The 17,671-nt window shown below is 45.8% G+C and overlaps 2 protein-coding genes across 2 annotated transcripts in view; both read left to right on the top strand.

Annotated features, from left to right (window-relative positions):
• The window catches only part of LOC110521508 (A disintegrin and metalloproteinase with thrombospondin motifs 10), a 67,623-nt gene extending 62,188 nt beyond the window's left edge, over positions 1-5,435 (top strand). The window contains exons 19-25 of the mRNA XM_036968614.1: positions 317-480; positions 573-699; positions 3,588-3,717; positions 3,921-4,125; positions 4,424-4,600; positions 4,874-5,048; positions 5,164-5,435. Coding sequence (XP_036824509.1) covers positions 317-480; positions 573-699; positions 3,588-3,717; positions 3,921-4,125; positions 4,424-4,600; positions 4,874-5,048; positions 5,164-5,273 — 1,088 coding nt within the window. The 3' untranslated portion in view covers positions 5,274-5,435. The remainder of the gene's footprint in view (positions 1-316; positions 481-572; positions 700-3,587; positions 3,718-3,920; positions 4,126-4,423; positions 4,601-4,873; positions 5,049-5,163) is intronic.
• An 11,277-nt stretch (positions 5,436-16,712) lies between these two features.
• The window catches only part of LOC110521506 (unconventional myosin-If), a 26,723-nt gene continuing 25,764 nt past the window's right edge, over positions 16,713-17,671 (top strand). Inside the window, exon 1 of the mRNA XM_036969166.1 lies at positions 16,713-16,948. Within this exon, the coding sequence (XP_036825061.1) occupies positions 16,946-16,948 (3 nt within the window). The 5' untranslated portion in view covers positions 16,713-16,945. The remainder of the gene's footprint in view (positions 16,949-17,671) is intronic.

Here is a 17,671-nt window from a genome sequence, read left to right as displayed (position 1 = left end):
GCATGCTATCACTCATAAGGGCAGAGTGGTAGAATAGCTAGCCATTGCTAGCATTCACTGGTTTAAGTTGAAGTAACTTTTGAGTGTAATGGAGTTGACTGGTGACTATGACATGACTATATATCATTCACGGCATTTAGACTGGAGCTATAAACATTATTTTAAACTATGAGTGCCATTATTGCTTGAGATCAGGCTTGGCTGAACTGCTTTCAATGGGGGAAAATTGCTTCCTTTCCCCGCTTCCGTGATTTGATTTGAAAACGTCACTTCTCCATGTGGACCTATACATGCTCTCGTTTCTTCTCTGCTCCAGTGCTGAAGAGTAAAGGAGAACAGTTCTTCATCAATGGGAAGCTGACCATCGACACCCCTCGTAGGTTCGACATCGCAGGGACAACCTTCCACTACCGCCGGCCCACTGACCAACCTGAGACCCTGGAGGCCCTGGGGCCCACCAACATGACCATCATCGTCATGGTAACAGGCTAGCTGTGTGTGTTACTATGTGTGTGTTACGCTAATCATTCTATGTGACAACATATGTGACGTGTGTGCGTGTGTGTGTGTAGGTACTGGTGAGGGAAGAGAACCCAGGGATCCACTACCGCTTCAACCCTCCAGTCAGCAGAAACCTTTTGAGTGGATATGCCTGGCACTACACATCCTGGTCCCGCTGCTCTGCACTCTGCGCTGGGGGTACAACCACTCCTGGCTCTAATACTCTTTACTGTACTATACATTGGCTCTATCCCTACTCATTGATTGATTGATGATTTTACTGCATTATTAGGAGCTAGTAACATAAGCATTTCACTGCAACCGCTATGGCATCTGCTAAATAGTGTACTCTACCATTAAACTTCAATTTAATTTGATTTTGAGGGTTGAGAAATACATACAAAGCCATATTTATACAGATAAATCTCTTAGCCAATATTAATTTCATATTCTTGAGCTGCAGGACGCCTCGTGGTTAGAGTGTTTGGCCAGTAACCAAAACGTCACTGGTTCAAATCTCTGAGCTGACCAGGTAAAAAATACAATTACAAGTCTGTTGCTGTGCCCTTATAAATCTCAGTCTGGGTTAGGTTGGCATAGGGATGTTACGGTGACTGTATTACTGCCACACCTGTGGTCATGAGTCATCAAGGCAATCAAATTCCACGTGACCGTTTAGTCACGGTAATTAGGCTTCTCCTAACTGTTGCTGCTGATGATTATTAGTAACCTACCAAACTTGCTAACTGCCTGGTACTCAAGCACTCTATTGTCCCTCTAATCACTCTGACATCAGTGCAAATGTAGTCGAAAATCTAATCAAACACTTCATGAGAGCCCATGAGCTCATGTTGCGCAACATTTCTATAGGCTATGCAATTACGTGACAAAACAGAGTGATGGCCTCTTAAAAAGTGGAGGATCCTATCAGCTTTCTACAGGCTAAGCCTACTATATTTCATTTCTCAACTTTCCTAATATTAAGCACGTTGCTTCTCTTTACAACAGGAGTATAGCCTACCTGGCTGGCATGAAAATGAACCACAGGAAAAGCGTCCTCCATTCACTATTTAAGTGCATAGATGACATGTCTTTTTTCCCTCTGCCCCTGTTTCCAGACAGGTGCATGATAATGGTCCATTCTAAATCAAAACACATTTCACACATATAAAATGTAGATGTTCCAAAGGTCTGCATCAGTGATTGTAGGCTATTCGTGGAAACCAGGAGTTGCTAAATGTGTTTACGTTAATTAACGGTCAATTACCGTGAGACCGTCAGTTATTTGCTTGACAATCACTGACTGACAATTTTATGACTGCCGCAGGCCTACCGTGGGCATAATTTGAAAGCTTGTTCTATTGCCAACATGACAAGCTGAGTTATAAAATATGACCTTACAGTCTTTCAAAGGGCAATTCAGAGAAACGGATCGTAATTGTGGTGTGCATAGAATGGAGTTCAGGTGAGTGTTCAGCAGCAAATCGGTCACCGTGGCAAATTTTCTTCACAATAGACAAACATAGGCTCATTCTGTTCAAAACAACATAGGGTATGACAGCATGTCATCTTGTAACTGTACATCAAACATAGTGATCATAAACGTTGACACTGTATATAGCATGAGTTTTATCATATGGAAATAGGAAGTGCACATTTGGACTCGAGGGTGTTCTGCCACAAAATCGAGAAAAAAAAAACACTTCATGAGAGCCCATGAGCTTGTATGATATCGAAGCAGTATTTATTATAATCCTCAACGTCTCATCTTTCAAAATAAATTGAATCCTCTTAATTTACAGCATTTCTCTCACTCAGCCAAGAAAACATTTTCAAAAGTTGCCGAATTAGGGGTAGGAATTAGGCAACTTCTTGTCGTGTGCGGCGCTCAAGTTCAGAACGGCCTTCAGTCAAAACCCATACAGAGCTGTGATGTCGTGTATAGAATGTTACTGTACTGCCAATGCTGTTCAATTTAGGCGTTTATCAGTGACCAAATCTGCCATTTATAACCCGTATGCAGGTACGAGGGTAAAGGGTTAACCCCAATTGCTCCAGGGGCACTGCACAATGGTGACCCTGGCAGTGACCCACTCCCTGCGCGATTCTCAGGGGGGAATTGGGTTAAGCAAGAAACACATTTTTTTTTATGCTTGTACAACTGTATAACATGACAAATATAAGCATATTATTATTATTATTATTTTTTGACTAATGATCCATTTAGCTGCTGTGCAGGGCTGGTTACACTATATAGACAGTACATTGACCCAGTGGCTCACTCAGGCACATACTACATGGAACACTATTCCACATCAAGTAACTGATGCCAGCAGTAAAATTCAATTTAAAAAAACAGATAGAAAAACACCTTATAGAACAGCGGGGACTGTGAAGCAACACAAAAATAGGCACAGACACATGCATATACATATACACACACACACAATAACATACGCACCATACACACACATACACATTGATTTTGAACTGTAGATATGTGGTAGTGGTGGAGTTGGAGCCCTGAGGGCACACAGTGTGTTCTGAAATCTGTGTATTGTTTTAAAATGGTATAAACTGCCTTAATTTTGCTGAACCCCAGCAGCTAATGGGGATCCATAATGAATACAAATACTAATACGTGCACAGTGCATACCCCTCACTTTCTCATAGGCTTTCTCATATTCCCTCTCTCATACATACACATTACACACACACACTGGTACATGGTGGCTTCAGAGTTTTCCTAACGTAACACTGGCCCTGGGGAAACATGGGAATGGAATGTCCATGAACAGAGGAACTGTGGGGTTGGTGAAACTGCAGGCGTTCATGTGGGTCTTAGGTAAACGTTGCTTTCTTTCTGTCGCGGGTTAATGATCCAAAGCAGCCAGCCTGATAAGAACTCATTCACTTTGCTTAAAAGCACATTTACTTGACCTTATGTCAGCAAAACAAGTGAATGGAGGAGGGCTTGTACAAGTTCTACACGGTGAAGAATACACAGTGTGAGCTGCATCAGATGAACGACCAAAGGAGTTCTGACTGTATTCTAAAAGTGTTCTAAACCTCCCTCTGTCTGTCAGGTGGTCAGACCCAGCAGGTCGTGTGTAAGAAGCAGACGGATCACACCGTGGTCTACAACCACTTCTGTGACAAGAAGAGCAAACCCAAAGACAAGAAGCGAGCCTGCAACTCTGAGCCATGCTCCCCAAGGTGAGTGTCAGTGTATCAGTCCCACGGCCTGTGTGAAGCTCCTCTGTGTGAACGTAATTGGTAACGTAATTAACCTATATACGCAGTTTAAGTATGTGTGTGTGTGTGTGTGTGTCTATGTGTGTATGCACGCACGTGTGTGGTAGTGGGACAGTATGGCATCCTGCTAGACTAAGATCTGTCCGGGTGTCTGTCTCCCCAAGCTGGTGGTCTGGGGTGTGGTCTGAGTGCAGTCGCAGCTGTAACGGGGGCCTGAGGACCAGAGAGGTGTTGTGTAAGAGGAAGATCTCTCCTACAGAGGAGAAGGTCCAGGACGACAGCGCCTGTACTCCTCCACGACCACCTCTCACTGAACCCTGCAGCAACCACACCTGCCCCCCCGAGTGGCTGGCCCTGGACTGGTCAGAGGTATACCCAAAATAAACTAACCCTACTATTTTGTATTTAATCTAACTAGTGGAATCTAGAGATTTTAAGAAAAAAAGTGAGTAGTTGCTGACCTTGACACTTTCTGTACCTATGCAACATTTCTGTGTGTAATCAATGCCACCTGCTGGTTGGGCTTTGTACTGTACGGGTGTGCTCTGAGGCTGTAGAGGTTAGAGCTCTCAGACTTGAATAACCTCTGCCCCATATCTCTCTCTCTCTCTCTCTCTCTCTCTCTCTGTCTCTCTCTCTCTCTCTCTCTTCCCCCCCACCCCCCCAGTGTAATCCCAGTTGTGGTCCCGGGTTCAGGCACCGTGTCCTTCTGTGTAAGCGTGGGGAGAGTGGAGACATACTGCCAGAGTCCCAGTGTCCCAAGAATGGGCGTCCCACCACCAGGGTGCGCTGTAACCTGCAGCGCTGCCCACCACCCATGTGGGTCACAGGGCCCTGGGGAGAGGTAAGGCTGGGGGGCTTGCTGGGACTAACTTGGGCTCTGCTATGTATTGAACTACTCTCATTCAACTATACCTCCTAGGTCCTCTTGTTTTATCTAGTGAAGTGAAGAAAAAATACTTGACAATGTTAATCATTCCTGTTCAGATTTGTAAAGTGATCTATTATCCATCTTTGCTCTGGCTTATTTGTGTGTACTCCTAGTTTGGTGACCTCTCTCTCTCTCTCTCTCTCTCTCTCTCTCTCTCTCTCTCTCTCTCTCTCTGTTGTGTGTCAGTGCTCGGCCAGGTGTGGTCTGGGTCAGGAGAAGCGCTCTGTGCAGTGTCTCGCACAAACCGGCCAGCCGTCCAATGAGTGCCCAGACCTCCAGCGCCCGGCAGCCATGCAACAGTGCAAGAGCAAATGTGACCTCAGTAGCCTACCCATGGACATCCCCGAGGGTGACCCTGAAGGTCAAAGTTCAACTCTCTATTAGTTACCTTCTCACTGTATTCTCCTGCAGGCTAAATATCCATCTAAGTGGTTCATTATTTTAATTTGAGTATTTTATATATTTTTCCCTTCCAGAGTGCAAAGATGTGAACACAGTGGCGTACTGCCCCCTGGTGCTCAGGTTTAAGTTCTGCAGCCGCCCCTACTTCAGACAGATGTGCTGTAAGACCTGCCAAGGACACTGACCCCTGAACCAGACCGAGAGCCAGACCAGGAGGCATCCCCAGCGGGCCCAGACCAGACCAGGAGCCACTCCTAGCGGGCCCAGACCAGACCAGGAGCCACCCCTAGCGGGCCCAGACCAGACCAGGAGCCACCCCTAGCGGGCCCAGACAAGACCCACTGAGCTGCACATTCCACAGGGGGGAGGGACAGCCCAGCCAACGCACCGCAGAGCAGCCTGCCTGACATCCGTGGACAGAGAAGTAGATGGCGGGAGGGTGAGAGAGAGAGAACTGTACTTTTATCCCGCACTCTGAAAGTGCCCTATCTTATACCAGCTTTGGGGGCACTGCTGTGAAGACCAGATGAGCTGCTGGGATATCTCTCTGTTGCTATGTACGTACACTATATATGCAAAAGTATGTGGACACCCCTTCAAATTAGTGGATTCGGCTATTTCAGCCATAACTGTTGCTGACAGGTGTATAAAATCGAGCAAACAGCCATGCAATCTCCATAGACAAACATCAGCAGTAAAATAGTCTTACTGAAGAGCTCAGTGACTTTCAAGATGGCACCGTCATAGGATGCCACTTTTCCAACAAGTCAGTCAGATTTCTGCCCTGCTAGAGCTGCCCCGGTCAACTGTAAGTGCTTTTTTTGTGACGTGGAAATGTCTAGGAGCAACAACGGCTCAGCCGTGAAGTGGTAGGCCACACAAGCTCACAGAACAGGACCACCGAGTACTGAAGCGCATAGCGAGTAAAAATCATCTGTCCTCGGTTGCAACACTCACTACCAAGTTCCAAACTGCCTCTGTAAGCAACGTCAGCACAATAACTGTTTGTTGGGAGCTTCTTGAAATGGGTTTCCATGGCCAAGCAGCCGCACACAAGCCTAAGAACCCCATGCGCAATGCCAAGTGTCGGCTGGAGTGATGTAAAGCTATCCGCCATTAGACTCTGGAGCAGTGGAAATGCCGTTCTCTGGAGTGATAAATCACGCTTCACCATCGCAGTCCGACGGACAAATCTGGGTTTGGTGGATGCCAGGAGAACCCTACCTGCCCCAGTGCACCTAACCAACTGTAAAGTTTGGTGAAGGAGGAATAATGGTCTGGGGATGTTTTCATGGTTCGGGCTAGGCCCCTTAGTTCCAGTGAAGGGAAATCTTAACGCTACAGCATACAATGACATTCTAGAGGATTCTGTGCTTCCAGATTTGTGGCAACAGTTTGGGGAAGGCCCTATTTCAGCTTGACAATGCCCCCGTGCACAAAGCGAGGTCCGTACATAAATGGTTTGTCGAGGTCGGTGTGGAAGAACTTGACTGACCTGCACAGAGCCCTGACCTCAAACCCATCGAACACCTTTGGGATGAATTGGAACGCTGAATGCAAGCCAGGCCTAATCGCCCAACATCAGTCCCCGACCTCACTAATGCTCTTGTGGCTGAATGGAAGCAAGTCCCCGCAGCAATATTCCAACATCTAGTGGAAAGCCTTCCCAGAAGAGAGGATGCTGTTATAGCAGCAAAGGGGGGGACCAACTCCATATTACCATATTAATACCTGTGATTTTGGAATGAGATGTTCGACAAGCAGGTGTCCACATATTTTTGGTAATGTAGTGTATATCCTTTAAGGGTTTGGTGCTACTACTATTGCCATGCTGGCCACAGGACTGGCCAAAGTACATTGTTCAGCTTAGTTGTGTTTCTCTGTTGTTTATTCAGTGGCTCAGTCTTACCCTGAGCCACTATGTCCATACAGACCTTTACTTGTATATTTACAGACGCTATTCCATGTGTACACTAAATCTACACTGTACAATTGAAACTGTTCTGATACTTTACTATCACTTACCCAATGTAATGTTTATTATCTGGTGGCTGTTGCCAACTCACTTGGTCTTCTAAGTTATCTTGTCAATGCTTTGTCTCAGAACAAAATCTTTTTGAAAAGGGTTTGAATTGCACACAAGTCTGACTAGTCATAGGGATAATGTATGTTCATTATTTGGGACTTGTCTTGAAGACTCTACTTAACACTCTCGATCCACGGTCCGGTCCGTGTTCATAACAGTTTACTCGCCTCTGTCTTGCCATTTTACGGGACCCAGCGAGGGCTGGTAAATGATCGGTTCAGTTCACGTCTAGCACCAAACCTCAACACTTCTCTCATACTGTAGTACTTACTGTACATGTTTAGATACAGGCAAACCTACCATAGCCTCATCAATGTGAACAATGCTACATGGTAGTCTGTATTAGTCACGTATACAGTGAGTGGAAACACACCTCTGATTACATCGGAACAGAGACCCTCCCATGCACCCCATGCACCCTGGCCTTGAGTGATCATTCTCTCTGATAGCATGGCCTTCCTACTGTGCCTTTAATGGTCAACCAGTTTACTTGTCTCTAATATGCTACATGTACAGTAACTGCCTTCTTACACATTCATCCATCTACTGGGCTCACACTCAGAACCAGCCCTTAATGTCAGCTCTCAATGAAGGAACTGATTTCTATTGGAGTAACTAGGTTGCTATTACTCTCCTGATGGTGCTTCTGAATGGTGCTATTTCTTAGCTAATTGTTGTCGTTGTTGGATGTTATTCTGTTGAATATTGCATGGTGGTAAGACTTTACTTGACACCCAGTGTCATAACACATTATGACACGGTCATAATCATGTCATAATATGGTCATAACACTGTCATGACCCATATATTTACACCTGTTGTGACATATATTGCATTATTTTATGGCTGGTTATGACACCTACATAAGAGTGTCAAAACCAACGTTTATTCAAATGATTATTTTCTGCCAAGAAGTTTCCTTTCATTTGAAAATGTGTTTCTTAAATCCTTTGTTGTAATAAATTCTTTACAGTCATGTTTTTTTCATCATATTTTAAATCACTTTATGACACTGTCATGAAGCATTATGACCATCAGAATCATAAATGCCCTTATCAGTCATCAGTCAAAAAGAGGGTGTCTTGTCCTGCTCCTGAAATCTGGTCCTGCATTCATCTCAGTCATCAGCAACAGAGCAATGGGGTAGGTGCATCAATGTGTGCGCAATTACAAAGAGAATTGAATATGATACATTTCAACAACAAAAAATATATAACATTAACATAGTGTTGACACGTAGGCTATGGTGTAATGGAATGTTTTGCCTTGTGTGGTAGGTTTTGTGGGTTCTGACACTCTTATGTAGGTGTCATAACCAGCCATAAAATAATGCAATATATGTCACGACAGGTCTAAATATATGTCATGACAGTGTTATGTCCATATTATGACAGGTTATGACAAGTTATGTCAGCTGTTCTGACATATGACATGGATATGATCGTGTCATAACTTGTTATGACGCCGGGTGTCAAGTAAAGTGTTACCAAAATGGTTTTGTTTGAGGTTGGTGCCAAAGTCACAGTTGTGCTATATCAGTTTATGAGAAGATAAGTTAAACCTTTATTTCCCCACCTTTAGTAACTGGGTATGGGACCCATATCTGTTAACAATTTCTGATACAACTGGTTGTCAGCACACTACCTGATGCTTTGCTACACTATCTGACCGATAACATAACAGAACTGTTTTAATGAAACAAGGTGTCCTATTTGACTGTCTGAATATGTAAACGAAGTACGTTTTGCCTTCAATTTTGAACCATTTGTGTCCATGGTCATGGTGTGACCTCAGAGACAAACTGTTTTATCAAATAAGAGGGATAATATTGTTTGTTTGTTGTTGTTTTCACATGCTAAGTGTTACAGATGTGTACTGTATTTGAATTACTATAGAAACATGCCCCCGTTCCCCATCTAAAACCTTTGAAATGAATATATTACAGTGAATAAATATGCCGCATTGTTAATAAATGCATCGAGAATTGTGTGCTTTACTCTCTCGCCACAGATTTGCCCGTTTTAAACCCTGACATTATGTGATTATCCATCTATTTCTGTATCTCATAGATTCTTAATGAATGCTCGTTTGATTTAATGGCACTGACCATACAAGAAGTGACAGCACAATTGTGCACGACTAGAGATCAAGTGACACAACTAAATGTTGATCTAGAAAGAAAGTTCACCGATAAGGACAAAAGAGAGAACTTTGTGACCAATGTGGAAAACGTTTGTGATTAACTTGAAGAGACAAAGACAAGCATGTGGGAAAAGGTTAATCTTGGCACTGTGGAGTACAAGGAGCAGAAGGCATATTTCTGGAGGGAAGGCCGGAGACAGCTGATTGCCGCCTCCCCCCTCGAGCAAACTGGAAGGGTGAACGCCAGCCCAGCCGTAATCCTAGAGGCCCACTGATGTGGCAATCAACCTACTCCCTCACATCTGACTCCAGTGACTAGACACCAATCAGCATCTGGACTCACCGGCCATGATATGTCAATCAAATTTATTTTATAAACCCTTTTTACATCAGCAGTTGTCACAAAATGCTTTACAGAAACCAGGCCTAAAACCCCTAAAGCCCCAATGCAGGTGTAGAAGCAGTAGCCACGAAAAACTCCCTAGAAAGCAGGAACCTTGGAAGAAATGTAGAGAGGAACCAGGCCCAGTAATTTCACTGTGATCACAATTTAATGATGGAGATCACATTTTTTCTATATATATAAATATAAATATTTAAATACACATTACACACTCAATTTGATGAAATGTCTCGCTTTTTTAAAATGAAAAAGATTTAAGTCAAAATTGTGCATTGTAGATTATTTGATAATAATTCAGAAGTTTGAAACGAGTTGAAATTTGGAGGAATATGAGTGTTGAAATCATAGGTCAGAGGAATTCTTTCATTTTCATGAGAACCTGCTTGTTTTAGGCCTTGTAGTGATACATGCATACATTATACTGATATACACTTTTTAAAATGAAAGTAAAAACAAAAAAAGTATTAAATGCAGCTATACAGAGTCTTTAGCTATTCCCGGGGAGAAAGGACAAGAGGTGGAAGGTCTGATGTCAGAAAGGGGATTATGGATTCATGACTGCCCCATCATGTTGATTTGCCAGTATGTCAATCACATTTCAATTCAGTTTCAATTCAGTTACAGTTCATTGTTACACTCCCTCCTCTTAAAATCAGTGAAAAAAATCTGATGCCTGGACCAGAAACAACCTAATATTGTTTAACAAAGCATAAAATAATAAATATATATAAAAAAATAAAATAAAATAAAAACAACCTAACAAACAAACATCTACACCACAGAACACCATGGCAGACAAATTTCACAAATTGTAAAATAAAGATATTAGTAGATAGTGTGTGTGTTAAAATACTGTCAAGGAGGTGTGTAAACAACTCATTAACAATTTGGCAAGATAAGAAGTTGGGGTATGGGGGAGACAAAATACTGATACCTACATATGGAAAAAAAGATGATTGCTATGGTGTGTGGTCATCCAGAATGGAAATTACAAGGAAGAGTTGTTAGAAAAACAGCATCAACTCTCATGTTAATTACATTGTTTTTTATTCAGGAATGGCGTTTACAAAGAATAAGTGGAAAACCCCTAAATTAACACATGATGAAAATCATGAAATCACAACCAATAACACTTTCACATTTGTGTGAAAGGCAGACTACAAACAAATTAAAAGGCAGAGTACAAACTAATTAAAAGCCAGACTACGGAAGTGGGACACAATAACTAAATGGAGCAGATATATATATATATATATATATATATATATATATATATATATACACACTTGAAACTTTTCCATTTCCCTGTGCTTAACTCCATTCCGTTTCCCGGTGAACAACGTCATCGACTGTACGGTCATCACAACCACCCTACTTCACCGCAATACATGGTTTATTTTATTTAACTAGGCAAGTCAGTTAAGAAGAAATTATTATTTACAATGACAGCCTACCGGGGAACAGTGGGTTAACTGCCTTGTTCAGGGGTAGAACAACATATTTTTACCTTGTCAACTCAGGGACTTGATTTAGCAACCTTTCAGTTATTTGCCCAACGCTCTAACCACTACGCCACCTGCCGCCACAGGAGAGGACAAAGTAGGAAGACGGCAATACCCGAAATCCCCCCACAAACGTTTTGACCAAACCCCCTGGTCTGCCACAAGTGGTGGAGAATGCGGGAAATCTGATAACATGGTCAGATCAGGGTTGACGTTTACGCAGCATCAGCATGGACGAGTTGATAGCTCAGTTCGTCCGGGCCCAACAAGGACAACAGGCGGTTCAGGAACGAACGCTGGAGGAACAGAGATTACAAAACGTCCACCTCGTTGAGGAAATCAGGAAGCTGCAAGGAGGAGCGTCTCCTGAATCCCATCCCAACCAGTTTTTACTCAAACTAACGGAGGACGATGACGTCGAAACCTACCTCTGTACGTTTGAACGGACAGCTCTACGGAAAGGATGGCCAAGGCCGAAGTGGGCCAGTCTGCTGGCATTGTTCCTCCCAGGGAATGCCCAAAAGGTATATTGGGACCTGAACGACAAACAGGCGGCTAATTACGACGGACTCAAATGGGAGATACTCAGCTGCTATGGGTACAGCCTGGCCCATCGGGCTCAACGGTTCCACGACTGGAGGTTCGTAGCCGACGCATCCCCCCGAGCACAGATGAGTGACCTACTGCGCTTCACCAGGGCATGGCTCCTAACCGACGTATACACCCTCTCCATCCTCGACAAAGTGGTCCTGGATCGCTTCTTACGTGCGCTACCCCACAACATGAAGAGGGCAGCGAGTCTATGCGTGCCCCAGACCTTGGAGGGCCTCCTGGAAGCAGTGGAGATGCATCATAACACGCAGGCCCTGCTGAGTGGGAGCCGGGACGAGTCGGCGACCCGTCCGAGGGGACGGAAGGACAGCCCAACCGCGGTGTGCCCCGAACCAACAGTCGGCAGGGCCAAAGGACCGCAAACCCATGGAGAAACGGCTGGGGTAGGGCCGACCCATCCCCGACGACCCCAGGAAGATGGCGACCACAAGAGGTGTTTGGAGTGTGGCACCCGGGGGCACATTGCCTAGAATTGCCCGGCTCAGCTTGCCCCGGTGGCGAGGTGGATCACGCCGTGAACTATGTCACCTCCTGTTGGGGCACCCCGAATCAACTGCACCATGGTCCCGGTGAAGGTTGACGGACACGACACGGAGGCACTATTGGACTCCGGAAGTATGGTTACGCTCGTAACCACGAGCCTGCTGAACCAGGAGACCAAAAGGGGTAGGGAGATGTCCATTTCCTGTGTTCACGGTGACACAAAGCGGTATCCAACCGTATGGACCAACATCGTGACGCCACAAGGGAGCTGCCAGATGACGGTGGGTGCAGTGCCAGAGTTCCCGGGACCTCTCCTAGTGGGACGCATTGTCCTCTGTTTGCTGCCTTATGGGGGCACGAGTTGAGGAAGAAGGTACGAGCCGCCCGAAGAAGAGAGCGGGGACGACCAATAGCCTGTGCGGCCCGGAAGCAACCGGTTAACCAGCATGTGTCTACGGCTCTGGAGTCGGAGAGGGCGCTGGAACCCGAACCCCCTGGGGAACCCCTGGAGGAGGAGCATGGTCAAATCATGGCCCTGAAAGCTCACTTCCGAAGCCCATTGGTCCCCCTACTGATCAGCGGGGTGACCTTTGAACGCATCGCCATGGACATAGTGGGACCCCTGGTAAGAACAGCATGAGGACACCGGTACATCCTGCTGATAGTAGATTATGCCACCCAGTATCCCTAGGCCATTCCCCTACAGGTGGCGGTATCCAAGGGAATCGCTCGGGAGCTGTTCCACCTCTTTAGCCAGGTGGGCATCCCGAACGAGATCTTGACAGACCAAGGTACGGAGTTTATGTCCTGCCTCATTAAAGAGTTGTGAGCCCTCCTGCAGATCAAGCAGATCCGGACCGCTGTTTTTCACCCTCAGACAGATGGTTTCGTCGAGCGCTTTAATAAAATGCTCAAACAGATGCTGTGGAAGGTCATCGAGCAGGACGGGAAGAACTGGGACCAGCTACTACCCCACCTAATGTTCTCAAGTACCCCCATCCTCTACTGGGTTTTCCCCGTTCAAACTCCTCTACTGGATGAGGCCACGCGGCCTACTTGACCTCGCTAAGGAGGTGTGGGAAGCCCAACCGACCCCATTACGCAGCGTGGATACGATGAGTGGATGACAGCCATATGGCCCGTCGTGAGGGAACATATGGAGAAGGCCCAATGCGCCCAAGCCCAGGTCTACAATCAGAGAGAATTCCAGGTGGGAGACAGGGTGCTGGTCTTGAAGCTAGGGGGCACTATTTTTATGTTTGGAAAAATAACGTTCCCAGAGTAAACAGTCTATTTCTCAGGACCAGATGCTAGAATATGCATATAATTGTCAGCTTAGGATAGAAAACACTAAAGTTTCTAAAACTGTAAAAATATTGTCTGTGAGTATAACAAAACTGATATTGCAGGCGAAAGCCTGAGGAAAATCCAATCAGGAAGTGACACTTATTTTGAAACCCCTGTGTTCCTATACATCCCTATTGCCCATTGAAAGGGATATCAACCAGATTCCTTTTTCTATGGCTTCCCTAAGGTGTCAACAGCCTTTAGACATAGTTTCAGGCTTTTATTTTGAAGAATGAGCGTGAACGACCACATTACGTAAGTGGACAGGTGGGGGCTCTCAGAGTGATTTGTGCGCAAAAGACAGAGGTGGCCATTGTTACTCCCGGTCCTAGTGAAAAGCCAACTGTCCCGGTTGATATCTTATCGAATAGATATTTGAAAAACACCATGAGGATCGATTATAAAAAACGTTTGACATGTTTATGGATATAATTTGGAATTTTTGTCTGCGTTGTCGTGACCGCTCTTTCCGGTGGATTCCTGGGCATAACGCACCAAACTAACGGAGGTATTTGGATATAAAAAATATCTTTATGGAACAAAAAGAACATTTGCTGTCTAACTGGGAGTCTCGTGAGTGAAAACATCCGAAGATCATCAAAGGTAAACGATTAATTTTATTGCTTTTCTGATTTTCGTGACCACGTTACCTGATGCTAGGTGTAATTATTGTTTTGTTATGCTATCGATAAACTTACACAAACGCTTGTATTGCTTTTGCTGTAAAGCATAATTTCAAAATCTGAGACGACAGGGTGATTAACAAAAGGCTAAGCTGTGTTTCGCTATATTTCACTTGTGATTTCATGAATATGAATATTTTCTAGTAATATTATTTGACTGTTGCGCTTTGCTATTTAGCGTTGTTGGTGACAATTCTCCTGGATCCGGGAGGGGTGGTTCTAAGTTTAATTAATCCTCATGGCCGAAAGTAAGTTCCTGGCAACATGGCACAAACCATACGAGGTAGTCGAGAAGATGGGACCTGTCAATTACCGCGTACGACATCCAGGGAGATGGAAACCTCAACAGATTTACCACGTGAACCTGTTGAAGAAGTGGCACGAGAGTGGCACGTTATGGTCGGGACCCAGGATGCCAATGGGACCAGTGGTGGTCCTGAGCAATGAGGACCTCGACCAGGCCCAGAAGCAAGAGCTCAGGGAGCTTGTCGATCAGAACATGGCGGTGTTCTCCGAGAAGCCGGGCCGCACGCCCCTCATTGAACACCACATCCGTACCTGGCCCGGCGAAACGGTAAGAAAGAGGCCATATCGGATTCTGGAGGCCCGAAGGAAGGCCGTGAAACAGGAAGTGGAGGCTATGCTAAGGATGGGGGTCGTTGAAGAGTCCCACAATGCATGGTGCAGCCCCATCGTGTTGGTGCCCAAACCGGACGGTAGCCTCCGCTTCTGTAATGATTTCTGGGGGGTGAGCGGCATCAGCTTGTTCGATGCATATCCCATGCCGAGGGTGGATGAGCTCATCGATCGATTGGGAAAGGCCCGATACATCAGCACCCTTGACCTGACCAAAGGATATTGGCAGGTACCGTTGTCAGCCTCCTCCCGAGAGAAGATGGCATTTTCGACACCAGACGGGTTGTATCAGTACCGGGTGCTCCCGTTCGGTCTCCACGGAGCCCCGAGGACATTCCAGCGGCTGAAGAACAAAGTACTTTGACCCCACCAGCAGTACGCAGCGGCCTATTTGGATGACATCATCATCCACAGCCAAGGTTGAGATGAGCACTTGACGTGCCTCCAGGCGGTGCTGGACGTGCTCAGACAAGCCGGGTTGACAGCGAACCCCAAGAAGTGCAAACTAGGTTTCGAGGAGGTAGAGTACCTGGGGTATTTGATCGGACGGGGGAACGTCAAGCCCCAGGAGAGGAAGGTTCACGCTGTGCGTGACTGGCCCGTTCCACGAACCAAGACACAGGTCAAGTCCTTCCTGGGACAGGCAGGATACTATAGCCGATTTATCCCCAACTTTGCGGCTATAGCTTCCCCACTCACCGATCTAACCAGGGCCCGCCTCCCGAAAACAGTGAAATGGACGAACGAGACAGAAGTGGCGTTCAGCCCTCTGAAGGAAGCGCTGTGCTCCCATCCGATTCTCGTAAAGCCCGATTTCCAGGTGCCGATGGTGGTCCAGACGGATGCGTATGATACGGGACTAGGCGCACCCCATCGTGTACATCGTGTACATCAGCAGAAAGCTGGTTCCTAGAGAGAAAAAGTACTAAATTGTTGAGAAAGAGTGTCTAGCGGTGAAGTGGGCGCTAAATACTCTCAAGTATTACCTGTTGCGTACCCACTTCACCCTGGTCACGGACCATGCTCCCCTGGTCTGGATGGCGAGGGTAAAAAACACAAACGATCAGGTTACCAGGTGGTTCTTGTCCCTTCAACGCTTCTCTTTTTCTGTTGTGCACAGGTCAGGGGCAAAGCATGGAAACGCGGATGCCCTATCGAGAAGGGAGATGTTCGTCGCACTGACAACAGCCCCCTCCCCGACAGAGCTAAAGGGGGGGTGTCACGTCAGCCACCAGGGGGAGATTTGTCGAGGCCTGGTGACAGACGGAGTATACATCACGAGGCGATGGCTCCACCTGCTGGACGTGCCAGGTCTTGACGGGCTCTCCGCCCAGGACTAATTGGGGCTGATTGGGGAGTTGGTGAGTAATCAAGGGCTGATTGCTCACCAGCTGTACAAGCCCCATAAAGCTGCCAGAAGGGCAGCACACAGGAGACGACTGTAAGGTGACTTCCATGTAGTTGGAGACGGTGCCCGAGCTAAGACGAGGGAGTTTGAGTTTCTGTGCCAAACAGGATACAGCAAGACCCGGAGCCCAGAACACGGAATCCCAGAGAGGGTCTCATGGGGGAGACCTATCCTTTTCTTTTGATGTATTACTTAATAAACACCCTTCAAAACCAAGCTAATCATACTCTATCTGTGTAAACGTCTTGACCAAACCCCCTGGTCTGCCACAATAGATATAGGATGATTGTGTCTGTGAGTGTGTGTCCTCTGAGGCAGAGATCAGTTCTTGTTTCGCTCTAGGTCTGTGTATGAGGAAGTAGATTTGAACGCTGTGGATGTTGAAGTCTTCTTGGTGTCTCTCTGACTGACTGTGTGTGCTGGAGACTTCCTGACTGTGATGGCTGTGCTGTGAGGGTCTAGTGTGGGATTACCGACACACACACACATACTCTGGACTTTGGACAGCTGAGGCAGGACCGCAGGAAGAGAGAGGCACACACAACGCTGGCACGATGGTAAAACACCTCACACTCATTTAGACTGATGCGGACTCTCACTAGGGCTTGTACATTCTCTACAGCTATATGCTGAGTTTTCCTCTCTCACAGACTTACTGAAAACACGGACTTATATGTTAAGTTGAGGTCACTTGAAGTCTCACATTCTACCCTGAAGCTGGCACTTTGAAGCCTGGCAACTGCTGACTTAGAACAGATGTTGAAGCACAGTGATGTTCAATGGTGTCTGACTGAGATTTAAACCTGTTCCATTCTTACACAATGAATGGAAGAGGGCATAAAGTGAAATGGTAAAGATATGTCAAGATGATGAAAGGACAATAGATAACTTCTATGTTCTATCGCTCTTTTCAACAACTATCATACAAAAGGAGCTGCAAAACAGGGGGTAGTGGACGTTAAGTAGTAGAGAATGTAACTCCTTAAATGGAGAAGATGGTTTCCTTTCCTCCTTTGACTGACAAGCCCTGCTCGTGTCCACCTAGGTTTTAGTGAGCATTCCTACACTAGAGGGATAGATATATCCTCACATTTCAGTAAGAGTGTGTGCTATTCATAACCAGAGATTGGTTTCTCATGACTTTAAACATGACATGAGAGAAAAAGTACAAGATCAAAAACATTCAAAACTGTCCTATCAAATGTGAAAAGGAGCAGTAGATGTGTCTATTGTTCCTGAGGAGCTGGGTAAGGTCTAACCGCAGGGGTGTAAGGAGGGAC

This window comes from Oncorhynchus mykiss, chromosome 30, assembly GCF_013265735.2.
Source record: "Oncorhynchus mykiss isolate Arlee chromosome 30, USDA_OmykA_1.1, whole genome shotgun sequence".
NCBI classification, from domain to species: Eukaryota; Metazoa; Chordata; class Actinopteri; order Salmoniformes; family Salmonidae; genus Oncorhynchus; species Oncorhynchus mykiss.
Note: the sequence above shows the minus strand (reverse complement) of the source record. Positions and strands in the feature narration are given on the sequence as shown.